The sequence below is a fragment of the Leptodactylus fuscus genome, chromosome 2, assembly GCF_031893055.1.
Source record: "Leptodactylus fuscus isolate aLepFus1 chromosome 2, aLepFus1.hap2, whole genome shotgun sequence".
NCBI classification, from domain to species: Eukaryota; Metazoa; Chordata; class Amphibia; order Anura; family Leptodactylidae; genus Leptodactylus; species Leptodactylus fuscus.
Window position 1 is genome coordinate 65,357,075 of NC_134266.1, and position 22,546 is coordinate 65,379,620.

Below are 22,546 nucleotides of genomic sequence, written 5' to 3' on the forward strand. Positions count from 1 at the left end.
TGCCATATCCCAAAGAATACTGACTTGATGACATAATAAATGAAGTCATTTTGCCAATATTATAGACTGCATTATTGTCCTTGTCTAGAGCTGTATTCCTATCTCTGCAGAGTTGAAATCTCTAAGTATTCCTGGCTCAGGAGTTGCACAAGACTTACAATATCATTGGGATTTTTTGAATATATAGTAATAAATGGGGTCCAAAAATGCACATAAACAGTCACTGGCTCAAACAATAACACCTAGATAGAAATATTGGATTGCTGCAAAACTCGCATACAGTTATGTCTCAGGCAGATATGGAAAATATTACAGGTGTGGTCAGATTAAACACTGGGTCTCACCACAAAAGGACATAAAAAGCATCATCTACTGCCCTTTAAAAAAGCTCTCTGTGGTAACTTTTGGGTTCATGGACTTTGAGAGGCGCATCATTGAATGAGAGGAGAAGGATGAAATTTTCAGTGTACTGTCCACCATCGAGGCCGCTCTGACCTAGGTGTTAGGAACAGTAGTTACATGAGGGTCCATACACATAGTGTACAGGCTCCAGGTGACCCAGACAGATCAGCAGTAGAGAGGATTGTTTGATTCACTGACAGGCACCAGCAGATCCCACAGTTTCCATGTCCAACATCCAGGCACAGTTGGGACTATCATTGCAGACAACTAACTCTGCCTGGACTGCTTCCAAGCACCTAACAGAAGGTAATTTGGTGTCAGGGTGCCTATTACATTGAAGAAGTGTGAGTGCATCACTCACATCTCCCCTCCCAGTACCCGTCTACACTCTCCTAAGCCACAAGCCCCATGTTCTCCCAGCATCTCTAACAGAAGAGGAGCGAGAAGATCGGAACTGGCAGTGACAGTACTTCTGTGCAGGTAAGTTGAGCGAAGTTCGCGAGTAGATAGTGTTTATCTACTCTTCTGCTTCATCCCTGCTTTAGTGTACACTCAGCTCTTCTACATCTCAGATGTAGCAGAGTTGAGTATACAGCTCTGCTACATCTCAGATGTAGCAGAATTGAGTATACGGTAAAACAGGGATGAAGCAGAGGAGTGGCAGGCTGTGGTAAATCCATAGGAATGAATGGACGCAGCCGGCATGCAGGGGGTTAAGCGGCCGGACGCTGGCAAAGTCTACGTGCCGCTTCCATTCATTCCTATGGGTGCGTGCTTTCTCATCTGATACTATAGCTTTTCCCACAATGATTGGCCAGTAGCCAAGCATTGTGGGAAATAACCTCCGACCTCGATCCCACCAGAAAAGATCGAGATCAGAATTCCGATCGCGATTGTGAAATTTACTCAATTGCCGATCGAAATACGAACATTTCTGATCCCGATCGCTGAACCCTAGTTATGAGATAGAGGTTTGCTCTGGAAGGATGGGAAAGGAAAATAGATTTTTTCCAGGGATGAAAATGTAACTGCACTGTGGACAGAGGGTAAAGGAGAATGTGAGATTTTCTCTACTCCTATTACATAAGGGCTGTCCATCAGAGGTATACAGCAGGAGGCTATCCAAAATATACCTCCGACAGGAGACTGCAACATATCCGGTGGGATATATCGCTAATATCATGTGTCTACTGTATACCTGGAGTAGCCTAGTCCATTACTCTGTTCCATACAACAACAAACAGTGTATTCCAGGCTGACAGAAGTCAAATAAAGAAATATAAAGTATAGACTTAAAGAACTTTATTGAATGACAGTTCATCAAAAATACACCTCCAAAATGTACAATGATATAGAAGTATGTATACTATCAACTGACAACGGAAGGGGCTGAGATTTTTCTATAAATGTATATGACACCAGGAATATAGTCAGATTCTTCAGTAATCTCCTTTTCTGATATTGCTTTCTCCCATTGCTCCACTTCTTGCACCAAGACTTGTTCCCATAAACCTTTGGTCTGTAAAGAAGACATTTCTTTTTCAAGTTCAGCTTTGTATTGCAAGTTGGAGATGTTACTACGAGTGGTCATGCACACAAAGCCACCTAGACATGGGCAGAAAACCAAGATTCAGTTTAAGGAGTAGTCCAGAATGTATGTTTCATATTGCTTTTTCAATGACTTTTTTTTGCAGGACCAAACCTTCTATTAATTTTTCTTCCCCTTTCCCAATTCTTCTGCTCATGATGAGACAGCATAATCTAAATATACAGTAAAGCAGTTTCAGCAAATAAATGTGATTGTTTGTACAATTTTCCAATATACTTTCTGTATCAATTCTTCACAGTTTTCTAGATCTCTGCTTGCCGTCTTTCATTCTGCTTACTCCAGTGAATAGAAATCAGTCTGTGGTCATGTGATATTCAGTCCATGGTCATGTGATGAACACACAGGTGCACAGCTCGTTACAGTCACAGCACAGTAATCAGACATTTGCCTGGTAACGAGCTGTGCACCTGTGTGTACATCACATGACCATGGACTATATAACACATGACCATGGACTGTATATCACATGACCAGGGACTAATTTTTATCCAATGGACATAAAAAATGAGTGACAACGAGCAGAAATTTAGAAACCGTGTGGGATTCATACAGAAAGTATCTTGGAAAAATTGTATATATTTTTACTATACAAGCAATAACATTTATCTACTAAAACTGGACAATCCCTAAAACCTGTGGCTGCCCTCTATGTGGCACTCTGCCTAGTACTATTTGGAGTCTCAGTGGCTGACCCCGTGATCACAGCACACACTGAGTGCATTATATCTGTAGACATTGTGATCGTACTGTTATACAGGAGGATATGTAGGATTTTGTCTCAATACCTATATACAAAGTTGGTTGTTACCATTTTTCAGCATATCTTTACACTGTTTTCCATAGTCCAATCAATGCTGACCGTATCAGACTTTGTAAGACCCCCCACGAACAAGATGAATGGTAATAGCCAGACATCAAGTTATTCTTATATTTCTAGGAGGAATATTAGAGGAATGTCACACCACAGGGTTTCAGTAAAAGATCCCTCAGAACTGTGTTTCTATGGGGAATACTGGTGTTTACTAAAGCAGTCAAGACAGTAGAAGTGACAGGTCTCCTGTAAGTCAATAAGTCCAATACAGTCCTGTACAAACAGCGTGCTTATACTTTCCTGTTGGCTACAGTAATAATAAAGGAACAGAGGAACCTTTTGTGATCAACATATCTTGGAGGACCCTTGTGTGAGAAGGAGCTGTCCAATCCAGACAACCCCTTTAAGATACATTCCTAGTGTAAAATGAACTGCACCCTTTGAAGCATTTTTAGGCTAAGGCCCCACATAGAGAGCCGCAGCCAAAAAGCAATGCGATAAAACGCATTGCGTTTTTTTCTGCAGCACTTTTCTGTGGACTTTCTGCTTCTATAACTATAAAACCTGGAAAACTCAAGCGTCTCCAGCAGGTATAATTGACATCCTGTGATTTGCAAAAACGCAAGCTTTTTTGTAGATTTTTTGCAAAAGATTTTTTTTGTGCAAAGTGTGGACGGAATTAGTCAAAATCCCAGCAACTTTGCAGGTAATGTAAAACGCCGCATTCTTGCAGTGTGAGGCCCCAGCCATTAAAGGGAAAGAGTCCTTTTCCCTTAAGGGTACATGTACAATGCAATAAGTGCGTGTGCATTCTGTATAACTGAAGTTATATTTTCTCACCTTGCTTTGTGACACGGAGAAGTTCAGGCAGGACTGACACAGGGACTTGTCCGTCACTTAGTGCTCCTACTATAATAACTGCATCATATTTTTCTGAAAACAGGCAAGATATAAAGTTATTGGAGTTATTCTTCCATATAGCCATTCAATATAACACAAGAAGTGTTTAGGATAATTGTGTGTACAGTCACGAGAGTCTACACTAAGCTTGGTTTATGTCACTGTACTTAAAGGGGTGGCCACTTTCAGACCAATAGTGAGAGATAAATGTTATTGTTTGTATAATAAAAAGTTATACAATTTTCCTGTATACTTTCTGTATCAATTCTCACGGTTTTCTAGATTCATTCTAGTTACTTCCAGTGGAACAAAATGAGTCCATGGTCATGTGATATACAGTCCAAGTCATGTGATGAGCACACAGTTGCACAGCTCGTTACCAGGCAGATCTGATTATTGTGATGTAACTAACGAGCCCTGCACCTGTGTATTCATCACATGACCATGGACTGTACATCACATGACCATGAACTGTATATCACATGACCACGGACTGTACATCACATGACCACGGACTGTACATCACATGACCATGGACTGTATATCACATGACCATGGACTGTACATCACATGACCACGGACTGTACATCACATGACCATGGACTGCATATCACATGACCATGGACTGTATATCACATGACCACGGACTGATTTTTATCCACTGGATGTAGCAGAATAAATCACAGCAAGGAGAGATCTAAAAAACTGTGAGGAATTGATAAAGAATGTATAATGAAAAAGTGTTGAACTTTTTATTATAAAAATAAAGTTGTTTGTCTCTTCATTTTGGTGTGAAACCAGATAGCCCCTTTAAGTAAACTCGTTAGTACAATATCTTTATAATACACTAAATGGACACTTTATTAGAGACACCGGCTCTTTCACGGTAGGAGCTTTCTTTAGTAGAAATTAGATATATTACCCTGGATTGCTATAAAAAAGTGAAGTAAGTTTTCTGGGGACCAGTTTCAGTGTGAATCCAAATTAAAATGACAAAAAAAGTTTTGAAATGAGACCAGGTCATCGGTACAGGCCAAGCTGGGGCCAGTGTTTAAAAAACTGCCAATCTAGGTTTTCTTGTGATACTGCATTGTAGTGCTATGTAGTTGTTTCATACATGGATACAAATGAGGGTCAGTTTACTCACAGAGTCAATTCAACACTATTTTTGGGTATTGTGGTGGGTTTCTTTCAGCCCTTACCTGCTTTGGGAACGTGTGTTCAGTTTTGTAATTTTGTGTTTTTAAATTCTCTTTTTTTTTGAGTTGTTCATGGTATATTTCATTAAAGAGTTGGGTGTTTTGGGTGTGTAATCCTATATGCATATGTATCTTATCTTATGATATATTTGTTCTACACACAGTATGTAAGGTTGGCACTCCAATATTGAGGAGTACTGAGCAAATGTTATAAGCTGGTGTAGACAATCCTGAAAAGTAAGAATGCTTTCAAAAAATCAATATTTGGTGTGACCACCCTTTGTCTTCAGCATCAATTCTTCTAGGTACATTTGCACACAGATTTGGAAGGAACTTGGCAGGAAGGCTGTTTCCAACTTCTTGAAGAAATAAGCATGGGAGGTCTGTGGATGTAGACTTGCTGAAGTCCTTCTCTCTCTTCAGATAATCCCAGACAGACTGGATGATATTGTGAGGGTAATATCATCACTTCCAGGACTCCTCCTTCTAAGATTGGTCACGGCAAATATTGATGTGATTTAGATTTCTCTTTTGTTCATTCACTTAATTTTGTTGACAAAAATAAACTATTAACACTTCTATTTTTTTAAGTATTCTTACTTTGCAGGATTTCTTTTTTTTTTAAATTGTGAGCCCCAAATAGGGATCACAATGTACATTTTTTTTCCTATCACTATGTCTTTGTAGAACGGGAGGAAATCCACTCAAACATGGGGAGAACATACAAACTCCTTGCAGATGTTGTTCCTGGTAGGATTTGAACCCAGGACTCTAGCACTGCAAGGCTGCAGAGCTAACCACTGAGCCACTGTGTTGCCCTACTTTGCAGGATTTCTTTCACACATTCCTAAAACTTATTCTCAGTACTGTAATTCTGTAATGCACCCTATTTCATAGTTTTCATTTGGTAATACCAAGCAAAATCACTACTAGAAGTACCGAGCTGTGCCTGGTATACAATAAATGGGACACTCTGCATGCAAGAGGGCCACAGCCCAATCAAACAGCTGCTCGGCAGGAACAGCTTGAGTTGGACCCCCCCCCCCCAATCTAATATTGAAGACCTGTCTATTATTAATGGCCTTTACCAGAGTCACATGGTAATTGTCCCTGTCCCAGCATGCTCTGCTTCAACTCCTGGTACAACTCTTTCTTCTTGGCAACTTCCAGCATTCCTGCACTGCCATCCAAACCATGAAACAAGTGAAAGCCGCAGCTCTGCAACTGGAAACAAAAGAAAAATGCAAACTCAAGTCATATGTATACTGTAAAGCCAAGCAAGTATCCAAGTATTTCAACAATTATATTATATAGCCACTATACACTCACATTACATATTAATTTCATATGGAATAAAAAGTAACATTCTTAATAGCCACTGCTTATTTGTCTAATTGTGCGTCATGTACAGAAACTTCCAGAGAGCTAAGTAATCACGGTGAAGATGTCACGCCTATAATGGGTGATTATAATAAGAGATGAGCAAGTAGTATTCGATCAAGTAGGTATTCGATCGAATACTACGGTATTCGAAATATTCGTACACGATCGAATACTACTTGCTATTCGCAGTAAATATTCGATTCAGAACCAGCGTTGCTTGTTCTGCAGCAGGCTCGTCCTTGCTAGTCGGGAGAGCTGGCAGCTTGCTGTTACGAGGGTGCTGACTTTTTCTCATAGGAATGAATTGACCAGCGTTGATTGGCCAGTGTACAGCATTCAGCCAATCAACGCTGGTTCTGCCGGAGGCACGTCTGTGAGGAGGTGGAGTCTAAGATTGGACCACAGCAGTCTCCATTGTGGCTCCCTTATGAGAAAAAGTCAGCTCCCTCGTAACAGCAAGCTGACAGCTCTCCCAACTAGCAAGGACGAGCCTGCTGCAGAACCAGCGTTGATTTGCCGCAGACTCGTCTTTGCTAGTTGGGAGAGCTGGCAGCTTGCGGTTACGAGGGAGCTTACTTTTTATCAGTGCAACTGCAAGCGCTGTGCAGTTAAAGCGCACGGACCCCATAGACTATAATGGGGTCCCTGAGCTTTAACTGCACAGCGCTCCTCCTATACACTCTCCTCCTGCTACTCGTGGACTTGGTGACTCTCCTTTAGTCGAACAGTGGTTTACCCTGAAATGGGCATTTTTTCCCATAGACTATAATGGGATTCAATATTCGATCGAGTAGTCGAATATTGAGGCTCTACTCGAAACGAATATCGAATCTCGAACATTTCACTACTCGCTCATCTCTAATTATAATGCATTAGAAATATCAGTGATTATGGTCTTAACTACATATGGATTAAGCATGTCATAATGAAAAGTGAAGAAACTTTCTAAAATACTTTTAGGATCAGTTTCTCACCTTTTTTAAGTTTGGGTCTCAAGGATGAAAATCAGACCTAGTACATGTTACAGTTGACAATTTGTCATTATTATAGTATATTGTGTGAAAAGCTCACAGAGGAATGCTTAGATTCAGTAGAATTGTAGCAAACTCTTGGCAGTTGGAATAATTATGTCAGAGGGGATATTGTCTACTGATCTGGGGTGTTGTTATTGGGGGTGCAGATGCATTCCACCCAAACATACTAGACTCAGTGGGACAGTCCTGGATTCGAGGTCCTGTCCCACTGTCCTGGTCGGCCGGAAGGAGAGGACTAACTAAGCAACTTTACAAAATATAATGAAACTAATTACCCTCTCCAAAAAAACCCAAACAAACGTAGTAACCCCCCCATAGGTACACTCTAAAGTAAAGAAAATGATGATAAAGTAAGGAGAGATTCATTGTATTGCATGTAACACTAATATCAAACTACATTCAGGAAAACGGCTATTATTAAAGACATTCCATCAAGTAAATGTATACATTAACGTAGTAGTCATTTTTACTGATCTCATAGCAGATGTGAGATGCATTTGTTACTAGTTTAGAATGGCTACGTAACAGATGTGTTCATCAATACTGGGATGTAATGTATGGCAACCTCAGTTACAAATGGGATGCTAGCACATTGACAGTCATTACGTTCATTGGAATATCAGAAATGCAATGTATAGAAGTGCAGATGATTCTGCAAGGTTTATCACTTGCAACAACTCATCAACATCTTATGTTTCATGTTATATATGACAACAAGTAAACCTACTAACAAAGGTCAACGATGAATTCAGCTTTGCTGCATCTGCCATAGATTTCTGGCATTCATAGGCAATAAAAGCGGTCTAATCGTAAATGTGATATAGTTTCACAAACGTCAATCAAAGGACAAGATATGGAATTTCAGCAAAACATGGATAAATTATAAAGCTAAATATTAACCCATATGCAAATATTGTAAAGGATTGCTGAATATCAACACAACAGCATTTTTTTTGTATTATAAGATAAGATAAGACAATCCTTTAATAGTCCCACAATGGGGAAATTTCAGTAATACAGTTTCATAGATGGTACAGTAGTATATAACAAGAGAGAAAACACATACAAGCTCATGGCAGATAGAGAAATCCTAGGAATCATAGCAACTAAAAAGAAAGAAAACACAGACACACTGCAGGATCATTTAGTTCTCTGTGTGAAGTGATGTTAATAATACAGCCGAATGTGGTTGGAGGACATGAGGAGGGGGCACAGCATGTAGGTATAACAGGCAAAAAACGTTTTTTTGCAGAGGTGGGGGACATATGCAGCTATCATGATAACATGTGGTAGTTCTTTGGTAGGTGGTGAGATCTCATGCTCATAGCTGATAGTTCGGTATCTTGCATCAGCGCTATATTATATAAAGTTACACAATTTTCCAACATATTTTCTGTATCGATTCCTTGAGATTTTCACCATCTCTTCTTGCTGTCATTAAATGAGAGACTATATTGGTTGTTTCTAGAGGTCAAGAAAGTCTGAACCCAGGCTGAAGGCCTCAGGGACAGTCCAGCATGACTTGAGCTATGGAAGAATGGGGCAAGATATAGGAGGAGTAATGCAGGGAGGTAAAAATCCTTCCAGGGCTGGATATATGTGGCCATATGCACATGGCTGTGCAGGGGTGAACCTAGCTTTTATGCCGCCTGAGGCGGACGACAGAAAGCCGCCCCCCCGGGGGGAGGGGAGAGGCGGGGCGGAGCGAAGGGGGTGGGAGGAAGCAGACGGGGCGGCGTTAGCAGGCAGAGAGCAGGCAGGGAGAGGACCGTGCCGGGCTGCCGAGACGGTGACGCTAAGCCAGTCCGCTTAGGTCAGCAAAAATGCCGCCCCCCCCCCTGGGGGCCCGGCATAGCGCCGCCTTAAGCGGTCGCTTCAGGTCGCCTGATGGGAGGTGCGGCGCTGTGGCTGTGCCATATTTCACAGACCTAATGTCCATGAAAAACAATTGTATCTGTCCATGCAAGAGCACCAATAGCACATAACAGTCAACAAAGAAACATTTTGGAAACGTCCATCACTTGGCCATTATACAACTCATGATTTTTAATGGGTTTATTCACATGCCACTATCTATGTTAATTTTGAATTGAATGTGTTGTGTCACAACTGTTCAATGTGTCAAACTAACCGTGTGACAACTGTAAATGACCGTCTAAGCTTAGGTTCACATCTGCGTATAAAAAAGTGATTACTTTAGGAAACCTGTGGAACCTATAGACCAGAGGTCCTCAAACTTTTTAAACAGTGGGCCGAAGGGAGAGCAGGTCGCACAGACATCGGGAGCGGTGCCCTCCGATAGGTAAAGTGAAGTGCGCTCCATGGCCTGGCCCGAGCTCCCCAGGAGCTTCATTATAAATGCACGCCTGCTGGCGTTGTCGGCTGGGCCAGACAAAAGTGCTTGGCGGGCCGCATGTGGCCCGCGGGCCGCAGTTTGAAGACCCCTGATATAGACTATAATAGGGTCCACATGGTTTTGTTTGGTTTCTGGCCAAAAAGGGCGAAAAATGCGGAGAAAATGCATTTTCTCTCTGCATTTTTCATGCGGAGAGGGGAATTAAATCCACGTACGCAGATGTGAACTGAGCCTTAGTAAGTGTAGCATGACAAACAAAGAAGAGTTCCGTCCTTACTTTTTAATTTTTTTGGCCATTTTTCATGATCACAGGAATAATCTCTAACTTGAGCATGAGAAAGAAGAAGAGTTCTGTCCTCGCTTTTTAATTTTTCTGGTTCACATCTGCTTACCATGTAGTTTTTTCTTCATATTTAATGCAATGGCTTGCATATTTTGTTGTGTCATGTGATGGATCTTTCAGTTATCAGGTTTCGTGCCCACTTTTCTGATCATGACCTGGCAGGAAAATTTTTTACCCTGTGTAAGGCCAGGTTAAGACCTGCGCCTGATCTGTGTTCGGGGTTTCCAACCCCAAATGTGCTTGTACACTGTCTACCAATAAGTATTTGGACACCCATGCAAATGAAGATATCTGCAGCCGTGATGTACAGCATTTGCAAAGGAAACAGCATTTGCATTAGTCGCATGCAAGATACCACAAAGTGCAGTGTTGTCCGATTTTGAGAAAGGGGTAATTGTGGGGAACCACAGAAATGGTCGATCCTTAAGGAACATAGCAAGCAAACTGAACCTAAAATCGACAGTGGCCTATGTGATTACGAAGAGGAAGGTGAATGATGATTGTCGGAATGTGCCCCCGAGTCGGCAGACCCCCGAAACTGAGAGATAGAGACCGACGATTGCTGGCCAGAGAAACCGCACCCAACCGTTGGCTCACATACACCAGGAGTTTCACCAGGCATCCGGGAGTATTGTGTCACTCAATACCATCCGTAAGGAAGCATCTGCTGGGTTCTACCAACTATTCAATAAGAATAAATGTTTTTCTATTCTAGCACAGGTATAAACAAATACTTATAGGTGCAGCGTATAATGTGGAGAGAAAAGTCTGCAATTCAATAAGAATAAATGTTTTTCTATTCTAGCACAGGTATAAACAAATACTTATAGGTGCAGCGTATAATGTGGAGAGAAAAGTCCTGCAAGTAGAACTTTTCGGTTTTAATTTTTCAGGCAGAAACCTGGTGGACCCCCATTATATTCTATGGGGTCTGCTTTTTAAGTAGATTAAGTTTCTGTTCTCGGGTTCCCAAGCAGACTTGAAGAATGGAAACATGAATGCAGGTGTGAACCTAGCGCAAGTCAACAATAAAGGCTCTCCCTGAACGACCAGAGGTAGAGTTTTTAAAAACAGGGAGAAATTAATACAGAAAATATATCGGAAAACTATGTAACATTTAATTATACAAATCTGTAAGATCTGTTCTGAAACTGAAATTCCCCTTTACTTGTCATCACTTTATCAATAATGTTATCCTAGTGCCCTTTGATAGCTGAACCCAGTAGATAACGTTACTGTTTCCCACAGATACCGCACAACATTTCCACCTCAGTGACCTGGGCACAGATAATAAGGCGATCTGTGGAGGTGACTATTATTGTAGAAATTCATTATTAGTTCAGGGATTGTCTCAGTAACAGAAGCCTGTGAACTGCCAGCTGAGAAGTATCAGAGGGGCATCAGAGCTATGGCCGAGTAACTTTCTGCTGACACAGGATCTGTGCTTACAGAGCTTGAAGCATACAGTGTTGGCCAAAAGTATTGGCACCCCTGAAATTCTGTCAGATAATACTAATTTTCTTCCAGAAAATGATTGCAATCACAAATTCTTTGGTATTATTATCTTCATTTAATTTGTCTTCAATGGAAAACCACAAAAAGAATTGTCAAAAAGCCAAATTGGATTTAATTCCACACCAAACATAAAAAGGGGGTGGACAAAAGTATTGGCACTGTGTGAAAAATCATGTGATGCTTCTCTAATTTGTGTAATTAACAGCACCTGTTACTTACCTGAGGCACCTAACAGGTGGTGGCAATAACTAAATCACACTTGCAGCCAGTTGAAATGGATTAAAGTTGACTCAACCTCTGTCCTGTGTCCTTGTGTGTACCACATTCAGCATGGAGAAAAGAAAGAAGACCAAAGAACTGTCTGAGGACTTGAGAAGTAAAATTATGAGGAAGCATGAGAAATCTCAAGGCTACAAGTCCATCTCCAAAGATCTGAATGTTCCTGTGTCTACCGTGTGCAGTGTCATCAAGAACTTTAAAGCCCATGGCACTGTGGCTAACCTCCCTAGATGTGGACGGAAAAGAAAAATTGACGAGAGATTTCAACGCAAGATTGTTAAAAAAGCCAGGCTGGAGTTTGCTAAAACTTACCTGAGAAAGCCAAAAACATTTTAGAAGAATGTTCTCTGGTCAGATGAGACAAAAGTAGAGCTTTTTGGGAAAAGGCATCAACATAGAGTATACAGGGGGAAAAAAGGGGCCTTCAAAGAAAAGAACTCGGTCCCTACAGTCAAACATGGCGGAGGTTCCCTGATGTTTTGTGGTTGCTTTGCTGCCTCTGGCACTGGACTGCTTGACCGTGTGCATGGCATTATAAAGTCTGAAGACTAACAACAAATTTTGCAGCATAATGTAGGGCCCAGTGTGAGAAAGCTGGGTCTCCCTCAGAGTTCATGGGTCTTCTAGCAGGACAATGACCCAAAACACACTTCAAAAAGCACTAGAAAATGGTTTGAGAGAAAACACTGGAGACTTCTAAAGTGGCCAGCAATGAGTCCAGACCGGAATCCCATAGAACACCTGTGGAGAGATCTCAAAATGGCAGTTTGGAGAAGGCCCCCTTCACATCTCAGGGACCTGGAGCAGTTTGCCAAAGAAGAATGGTCTAAAATTCCAGCAGAGCCTTGTAAGAAACTCATTGATGGTTACCGGAAGCGGTTGTGCGCAGTTATTTTGTCTAAAGGTTGTGCTACCAAGTATTAGGCTGAGGGTGCCAATACTTTTGTCTGGCCCATTTTTGGAGTTTTGTGTAAAATGATCAATGATTTGACTTTTTTTTGTCATTCTCTTTTGTGTTTTTTCATTGCAAGCAAAATAAATGAAGATATTAATACCAAAGAGTTTGTGATTGCAATCATTTTCTGGAAGAAACTGAGTATTATCTGACAGAATTGCAGGGGTGCCAGTACTTTGGGCCAACACTGTAGCACACTAGCAATGAACGCATGACAATTCTGCAACGTAATTGGCAAACCGTCCAAGAGATTTCATTTTACCAACATGATCCATCAAATCAACAAAGACAAGTCTCTAATGGTGAAGAGTCACGTAGTGGACAGGCCTCACCTTCTGTGCCTATATGCCGCCGGTGTGTTCTCTTACATTGTCTGACATTTACTGTTTTTTTTTGCTTGTTACTAAGCGTTTTTTCAGATTTACCCACAGCCAGTAACTAGCAATATGTTTAACAGGGTTTACTAGAAACTACTAGCAGGATATACATGGGGCTAGGCAGGTGTCTTTATCTTAACGTACTCATTTTTCAGTGCAAGGGGCTGTGATGTAAAACTTCTCTGTCAAATATGTATTATCACCAAGAGAACAATTCAATTGCACTTTTTACCTGTAACTTTCCAAATGAATCTTGTGTGGATGCCAATAGTCTACCAGGCCCAACTCTAGGGACACCAGGTGAGTTTGTGGCCCACATTGAGGGCATCGGAAAAATACTGGCTGCAGGGGCCAGTACCAATCCATACTTCTGGACACCTATAGCTATGCCTGTGCAAGTAAGCGGCCTTCTTAGCTGTCAGATTCAGAAGGATCCTCGGGCCCCCTAATGACCCAGTCCTACAAATGTAGAAGTAATTTTATATTTAGAGATGCTTTCAACATGGCAGCTGTTCCACGAAGTAATATGGCGCAGATGAAACATTTTCTCATCCAAGAAAGATAAGTGGCAGTAATGGCCAAACACAAGAACAATGTCAAAAAGATTTCTTCAGCTTTCATTACGGATGTTGCCTCAAGCTGTAAACAAAGAAATGCACAGCGATTCCCACTGCTAGTCATGCACATCCAGGGCCGATTATAGGTTTCCCAGACGGGAAGGAAAATCTATTTCATGGGTCATAAGCTTTACATTGGGGGATGGCACTGAGACAACAGTTGTCAGCAGTGTGGAGTTATAGCACAAACTAAAGGCCAGGCTCTAACAAATTGTGTAGTGCAATGTAGATGTGACACATGGTGTATACTACGGCTCGGTTCTGGGAGCTTGTGTCTAATAACAGTTACCGTATATACTATTTTAGCTGATTTCAAATGGACCTTGGCCCTATACAGATACACCAGTGGATCTGTAATAAAGGAGCAAGCACCACACATGGGGCCCTGGCATCAGGGGGTATTCAACAAACACAGCTTATACGTGGCAGCTACAGTAACTTAGATATAAAGCTCCAAGCAGCTGACAACTGAAAGCACAAGAGATCTGCTCTGGGGGAAAGAGGGTGAGGAGAGCTTTATTATAGTTATTATTATTATTAAATATTATTATTAGAGATGAGCGAACAGTGTTCTATCGAACACATGTTCGATCGGATATCAGGGTGTTCGCCATGTTCGAATCGAACACCGCGTGGTAAAGTGCGCCAAAATTCGATTCCCCTCCCACCTTCCCTGGCGCCTTTTTTGCACCAATAACAGCTCAGGGGAGGTGGGACAGGAACTACGACACCGGGGGCATTGAAAAAAATTGGAAAAAGTCATTGGCTGCCGAAATCAGGTGACCTCCATTTTAGACGAATAGTGGATTTCAAATCCGGGTCATATGAGAATGTGAACTTTGTGACTATGAGACAGGGATAGCTGTACAGGCAGGGATAGCTAGGGATAACCTTTATTTAGGGGGGAATGTTATTAAAAATAACTTTTTGGGGCTCTATGGGGTGTGTAATTGTGATTTTTGTGAGATAAACTTTTTCCCATAGGGATGCATTGGCCAGCGCTGATTGACCGAATTCCGTACTCTGGCCAATCAGTGCTGGCCAATGCATTCTGTTGGCGTGATGAAGCAGTGCTGAATGTGTGTGTTTAGCTCAACTACACCTTGTGCACCCTCGGCTCTGCTACATCAGAGCCGAGGGTGCGCTTGAACCCTTGTGCACACTCTGCTTCATCAAGCTAATAGAATGCATTGGCCAGCGCTGATTGGCCAATGCATTCTATTAGCCCGATGAAGTAGAGCTGAATGTGTGTGCTAAGCACACACATTCAGCACTGCTTCATCACGCCAATACAATGCATTAGCCAGTGCTGATTGGCCAGAGTACGGAATTCGGCCAATCAGCGCTGGCTCTGCTGGAGGAGGCGGAGTCTAAGGTCGGACCTGAATGGAGACTGGTGTGGAGCGATCTTAAACTCCGCCTCCTCCAGCAGAGCCAGCGCTGATTGGTCGAGTTCCGTACTCTGTCCAATCAGCGCTGGCCAATGCATTCTATTAGCGTGAACTGAGTTTGCACAGGGGTTCTAGTGCACCCTCGGCTCTGCTACATCAGATTGCTACATCTGATGTAGCAGTGCCGAGTGTGCATCAGATGTGTAGTTGAGCAGAACTGGCTCAGCACTGCTAAGTCTCTGCATTCGCATAGGAATGCATTGGCCAGCCTTCGGCCAATCAGCGCTGGCTCTGCCGGAGGAGGCGGAGTCTAAGGTCGGACCTGAATGGAGACTGGTGTGGAGCGATCTTAGACTCCGCCTCCTCCAGCAGAGCCAGCGCTGATTGGTCGAGTTCCGTACTCTGGCCAATCAGCACTGGCCAATGCATTTCTATGGGGAAAAGTTAGCTTGCGAAAATCGCAAACTGACAGGGATTTCCATGAAATAAAGTGACTTTTATGCCCCCAGACATGCTTCCCCTGCTGTCTCAGTGTCATTCCAGGGTGTTGGTATCATTTCCTGGGGTGTCATAGTGGACTTGGTGACCCTCCAGACACGAATTTGGGTTTCCCCCTTAACGAGTTTATGTTCCCCATAGACTACAATGGGGTTCGAAACCCATTCGAACACTCGAACAGTGAGCGGCTGTTCGAATCGAATTTCGAACCTCGAACATTTTAGTGTTCGCTCATCTCTAATTATTATTATTTATTTTTGCATTTTAGTGTGTGAGGGCACCAAACCGTGTGGTGGACATTATACTACTGACGCTGGGTTCACACTAGCGCCCGGACTCCGTTCTGAGCTTCTGCATGCAGAAGACGGAAAGCTGTCAGAACGGGTCCGGCCGTGAGAGGCGGTGAGTGTTTTATGCTCTCCGCCGCGAAACCGTTTTTTTTTTAAACCGGACACAGAGTACTGCATGTCCGACTCTGTGTCCGGTTTAAAAAAAACTGTTTCGCGGCAGAGAGCATAAAACGCTCACCGGCACTCACTCCCGGACATCTTTCAGACCCATTCAAATGAATGATAAGTGGCAGGTCATTCAAATGAATGGGTTTGAAAGACTCCTGCAGGTTTCCGTCTCCTGCCCCTGTTTTGTGCAGGAAATGGAAACCTGCAGAACCGAGACCGGGCGCAGATGTGAACGAGCCCTGTCTGGGCCCCCCAGTGCAGACTTGCTTGGGGGACACATGGCACCACAGCACCCCGTGTTTTATAATAAATTGGTTTAATATATAACTATTTCCTTATGTAATGTTTGCATTACGTTTTTTTCTATTTAAATTGATGGTCTCATAGTTTTTCCTCTTCAGGTACATTAAAAGGATCACTCAATTATATCTTCCCGCCATTTTTACCTCATCAACAGGTCACTCCTCCGGGGGCTGTTTACAAATCTGGAAGCTTCTAAATGGACGTGTACTGCTAACAGCTGATTGGCTGGAATAGGCGGGAATTTCAAATATAAATAGCCGGCCAGTCAGCTGTTAGCAGTCAGTTGTCGATCTTCAAGCAAGAAGCCTCCACCCACCCTCCCTATTGTTGAGCTATTTCAAATTTTGTCACAGTGTTTGTTGTAGGGGAAAGTCTATCAGATAATGCTGATAGGACTGTTTGTATTAATTATTGATTAATTTATTTAATCAGTTATTTATGATTAAATTGATGAATTATTTATTGACTATTGATTGTTAACACTTGGTTTTCCTTAATAAACACTGTGGCCAATATTCACCATTATAAATTTGTATCTGAGTTTTTATTTATTATATTTATGGTTATACATATATAATTTTATTTGTTAATGGGTGCTTGTTGTGCCATGTATGCATACATACAAAAGGTAGGTGTGAAATCGCCTTTCTAAAGGCTATGTAAGGATGTGCTTATCTAAAAATTACTTTTCCCAATGACAGAGCCCCTTTAAGATATTGCATCAACATTGCAGTCACAAAAGAGCTAGAGGTTCAGCACATAACATGAAGGTGCAAAGATCACTATTTTTTTTTTTAATTACTGTACTAAAAGTACATTATATTTCTGTTTCAGATACTTTACTACCAACCATACTTCACATTGCAGTGTTGTAAAGACACTCCACACACAACTTTGTGGTATTTTTGGTGGTACACTGACATTTTGACATGTGTTTTACACATAGTTTTTACGTAGAAACCTATGTAAAATGCCCCAAAAAATTATTAAAAAAAAAAGTGCATATATTGTACGAAACCTCCTATAATCTCCCATAATTATAAACTTTTCAGTTTGGAGATGACTATAGAGCAGTTCAGCAGCACTACTGCACTCTAGTGGCTGTACTTTGTATTGCATGTAACACATTTGTACCTCTTCAGCTGCTCGTCCAGTTCCACATGCTACATCCAGGACAAGCTTCGACTCCCGATTTAACTGACACACTGAGGCCAATGCCAGCGCCGCTAAACGTGGGGCTCTATATTCCAAGATTGAGACATCCTTAAAAGAAAGAAACATATACTATGTATGTGAGCAATAATAAGTATGAACAAGTTGCTGTAAAGTGCAAAGGTGATTTCTTTGTCAATAAATAGGATTCTCGGTGCAAATTTCATGTACATTGTTAGTTCATGCTATTGCTGATGCAGTTTGTGCAGATTGTTAAAGTGTCATGGACATTGTATATTGTGTACACTACAGTGTTCTTGAAGTTATGGCTTTGACTAGCCAAGAGGTGAAAGTAACAAAATAGACATTTTATTTATTGCTATGGGAAATTTATTAAATATGGTTTATAGCAATATATTATACAGTATTCTCCTCTCTACATCAATTTTTATCTTTTTTTTTTTTTTACCATTTTCTATATTCTTGAATAACAGAGGAGACGCTAGAGTACAATAATAGTGCCGAAACAAACTAGTGGACCGAATATTCGTTGAAATGAATTATGGGGTTGGTTTGTCTAACGCAGCTAGATGCTTATAGAGCATATTATACTTGGGGGCAAGGGTCTCCTGTAGGGGTCCTCTGTGAGGAGCATATTATGCTGTGTGGGGACACTTGGAGCATTATACTGAATGGTGTATATTATATTGTATGGGACCACTGTGGAGCTCGGGGGAGCATATTATACTGTAGGGGGCCTCTGTGGGGATCTTATTATACTGTGTGAGGACACTTGGAGCATTATACCGAGGGGGTGAATTGAGGGGGGCATATTATACTGTGTGGGGACCCTTCACTATTTACATGACACCCCATTTGTTTTATAGCATGTTATTACAGGTTGTAAGTACTTTGCATGGTCACTATAAAACAGATCCTCTGCAAGGGGTCAGGGAACTTGTAAAAGCACCACAATACCTTCAAACCTCTGATCAACAGGGGTCTTGGATGTTAGGCCCCCACTGATCTCTTAGATCTTAGACCCATAACTGTCACTATCAAGAATATGGAGGGGGTAGGGACCCCAGTCAAAGTTTTCACCGTGGCCCACAAGATGTTCGTTACATCAAGGCTTCTAGTATGAAGTACATTTGTTGGAGATTTTTCTTCACCCTTTGGCCCAACTCAATCTAAGTGATCTTCTGATACACTTCATCAAATGACTTTTACACAGCCTAGGTGTGGGTTTGGGTCAAGTGTCAACTAGATGCAAACCATGTAAAAGCCGAATATTGTGCAGGGGCATGAATATAAAGAGACGAGAAGTTGCAGTGGTACTTGGGCCGAATGGTCATTCAATGGCCACAGACAGAAGTCTCAGTGTGTATTATCCCTGTGCTGTGACTGTGTTCCTTGGCCCTTAGCTGTGACATTACTGTTTATTATCTCAGTACTGTGAGAAGACAGCGCCATTAGCCTTGTTGTCTGATATTGTGTTTATTATCCCTATGACATCACTGTGTACATTAGCCTTGTAGGTTGTATTATTTTTGTTCTATGACATCATTGTCGTACTTAGTATTTAGCCATGAAATCACTGTTTATTATCACTTTTCTAAGACATCAATGTGCATATTTCCTGATACTGTGACATCACTGTGTGCACAGCTATGACTTTACAGAGTTTATTATTCATGTGATGTGACATCATAGAATACATTCTCTCTACACCGTGACATGAAGATTGCTAATATCCCTGGGCTGAATCTTCACTTAAAGAGAGTCTGTCAGCAGTAAATGTGTTATAAAACTAATCCCAGTATCTTGTAGAGGTGATTCTATAGCATCTAGACATTTCTCTGTTATTCAGCTTTATGCATATGCACATGAAGGGAACATTTTCAGGAATGTCTTCACATCTAGACTCCGGTCTCAGCTCTAGATTCTATGGCAAAGCACTTTCCCCTAATTTGCACGTGAAAATTGGGCTCCAAATAACAGAGAGATATTTGGAAACTATAACACCACCTCTACACCTTTCTAGAATTAGGTTTATAACTAATTTATAGTTGACAAACTCCATTTCATTTCCTCTGCACTATGATATCAATGTCTATGCCTACATATTTCTCTATATTTCCTGACATCCTTGTATTTATTATACTTGTTCTGTGACATCACTGCATTCATTATACTTGCACTATGACATCACTGCATTTATTATCCTTGCACTATGACATCACTGCATTTATTATCCTTGCACTATGACACCACTGCATTTATTAGCCTTGCACTATGACACCACTGCATTTATTAGCTTTGCACTATGGCATCACTGCATGTATTATTCTTACACTATGACATCATTTTTTTTTTGCCATGTGATATTCCCATACTGTGTTTATTATTCCTGCATTGTGACATCATTATATTTATTACCCCTGTGATGGGATGATATTATGTGCATTACTTGTGCACCTTCTATAACTACACCCCTGCTACTGTGAGAGTATAGTTAGGGGCATAGGACCCACAATACCTAGACTCTAGGATTATTCTCATATTATTATTATTCTCTAGGAAATATGGAGTACAACACACACGTTCTTACCGCCTCATACTGTGTGGCCCATTGGTCGTAAAACTGTAGTTTTTCCAAGACAGAGCAGTCTTTGTGAGCGGCAGCAATTACATCCCTGACTTCTTGCAATCCTTTACATATTTTGCCTGCCATATTTTCAGATTTTCAGATGATGCATATCTCTTGTTCTTATATATCTCTAGCAAATATCTGAAAAAGGATAATATAAAAATAAAACGGAAATCATAATTGTACATAGATATAATAATTGGTGTATGCATGGTTATTATCCATGACAGTAAAAGAATGATATGGAAAGAGCCGAGCATGCTCACATGATCTTTCCATATCAACAATTCTTTTTGCCCATTCGTCACCTTTTCTCCAGAAATGTGTGAAATGTATTGACGTGATCGTGTCTATGGCCAACGTAAAGGGTTAGTTCATTCGTAATGATAACTTATGTGCATATGCATTATGAAGACATTTGGGACTGCCCTCTGTTAGCCAGAGACTCGATGAAATATTGGTTGTCTCTCTGACAGAACTGGTCTACGTATTTTAAGGTTCAGTTGAATGGCTGATATGTTATAGTAAATTTCATTGCATTACATTGGGTGCAGCAGAGAAAACTGATAACTGGTCAGCTGAGTCTGGACGGGTTTTGCACGGTCTCCATTTTTCTACTGCAGGAAATTTGCATAACCAATAAATACTTCTAGTAGTCAGAAAAGGGGAAAAGTTGCAATTTGTATATAAAGAAAATCTTGTATGAGAAATGTCCTTCCACGAGATCCTAAGGGCCCCTTCACACGGCGTAAGCGCTCGGCTCATTCCGAGCCGTACATGCGAGCGCTTCTAAACACTTTCCATTCACTTCAATGGCAGCGCTCGTAAAGCTGGCTTTACGAGCGCTCCCATTGAAGTGAATGGGAAATGTTTAGAAGCGCTCGCGTGTACGTCTCGGAATGAGCCGAGCGCTTACGCCATGTGAAGGGGCCCTAAGTTGTATCACAGAAATCTTGGAAGGAAAGGCCCTTGTAAAGAGCACAACACCCAATGTACTAAAACTAGGTGCTCTATAGTTGTTGGGATCTTAAAGAATTGTCTTAGCACTTAAGGCTCACATATCAGATCAGATGACACATACGTACTATATATTCCGGGAGTAACAAATTGAATTGCCTGTAGTTTGTTTTCCTAGAAGACCAGATCTCTCGGCACCACATTACACATGCGTGTGACTGGAAGGCTGGAGGCCCGCATGAAGTTATGCAATGCATTAGGTAAATGGTTCCAGTATGGTGCTATTCATCAAGTGAGGAAACAGAACTATTAGATAGAAACAGAAATTCTTTCTACCCACTGGAACTTGTCATGTGGAGGCATTCCAAAGCGCAACGAGTAGAATTATTAGTTAGAAATTATTAGGTGGAAGGTTCATGTTATTCACATGCGTTATGGGTTTCTCAATGAGCCTTAATCCAATTGACATGCAGACCAATGCAAATGTATAAGGTTGATTCCGGGGCCTGATAAAATGTATTAGGGGCCCCTTACTACCCCTGAAATCCAAAGCCCACTTGACCCCTTTATTATCAACATATAGGAGAAGCAGCTTTTCATATATTTAGCTTCACTCCAATGAAGTCTATGCGGTTTATGGAAACAGTTAAGAGGTTTTTCCAGGTGTTGGGATTCTTTGGATATCAATTAACTTATTTAAGAATAGGTCATTAATATGTATTCCCCCCCCCACACTCCTCAATGTCTTGAAAATTCCTTTACGCCATATGATAAATTAGACTTGTAAAGAATGAGAACCACATACATCTGTGGCCACTTTTCCCAGCTGGATAAGTTCATGAAATGGACACCAGAAAGTGTTGGTATTGGAGGCTTCTAGATCAACAATGATGGCCTCAAAGAGCACGTTCTCCCTTTATCAACTCAGCCCTGTAGATAGGTTAGGGTCACCTGAATCAAACATTGTTTGCCCCTTGCAAATTGGTGTCTTTGCTGCTGAAGTATTGCAATATGCAAGTGAGCTCTTTGGAGCAATAAGCTCATTGCCACTTACCCCATTGGAGCAACAGTAATTTTTGACAACTTAGGCCTGATTTACAATGGTAAAAGGAATAAGGGTATGAAAACCCCAACAGATGGACCAATTGCGCTCCTCAGGAATAAATACTCCCAGGTCATTTAAGGGCTCAAAACCACATCTCTTTATTGAAAATACAGGGCAAAACGCGTTTTGGGTAAGAATCCCCTTTATCAAGTGCAACAGTGATAAATCTTAAAAAGTGACAAACATAACTATGAACACGTATCATAAAAACTAGGGCTGAGCCGATCTTGAGATTTCAGGATCGTTTTTAAA

At 41.4% G+C, this 22,546-nt stretch overlaps 1 protein-coding gene across 1 annotated transcript; it reads right to left on the reverse strand.

Moving 5' to 3' along the window:
• Window positions 1-1,732: 1,732 nt before the first annotated feature.
• Window positions 1,733-21,475, reverse strand: METTL27 (methyltransferase like 27). Its single transcript, XM_075263898.1, has 6 exons — window positions 21,318-21,475; window positions 20,194-20,373; window positions 17,565-17,693; window positions 6,010-6,145; window positions 3,663-3,755; window positions 1,733-2,007 (listed from the first exon to the last, which is right to left on the reverse strand). Exons 2-6 carry the CDS (start codon window positions 20,314-20,316, stop codon window positions 1,772-1,774), a joined length of 717 nt encoding a protein of 238 aa, XP_075119999.1. The 5' UTR covers window positions 20,317-20,373; window positions 21,318-21,475; the 3' UTR covers window positions 1,733-1,771.
• Window positions 21,476-22,546: the final 1,071 nt, after the last annotated feature.

Coding starts and splice junctions, on each gene's coding strand:
- METTL27 (XM_075263898.1), bottom strand. CDS start 20,316: ATGGCAGGCAAAATATGTAAAGGATTGCAAGAAGTCAGGGATGTAATT. Junction 3,756..6,009: donor ACAATTACCATGTGACTCTG/GTAAAGGCCATT, acceptor GCCTGTTTTCAG/AAAAATATGATGCAGTTATT. Junction 2,008..3,662: donor TCTCCGTGTCACAAAGCAAG/GTGAGAAAATAT, acceptor GCCCATGTCTAG/GTGGCTTTGTGTGCATGACC.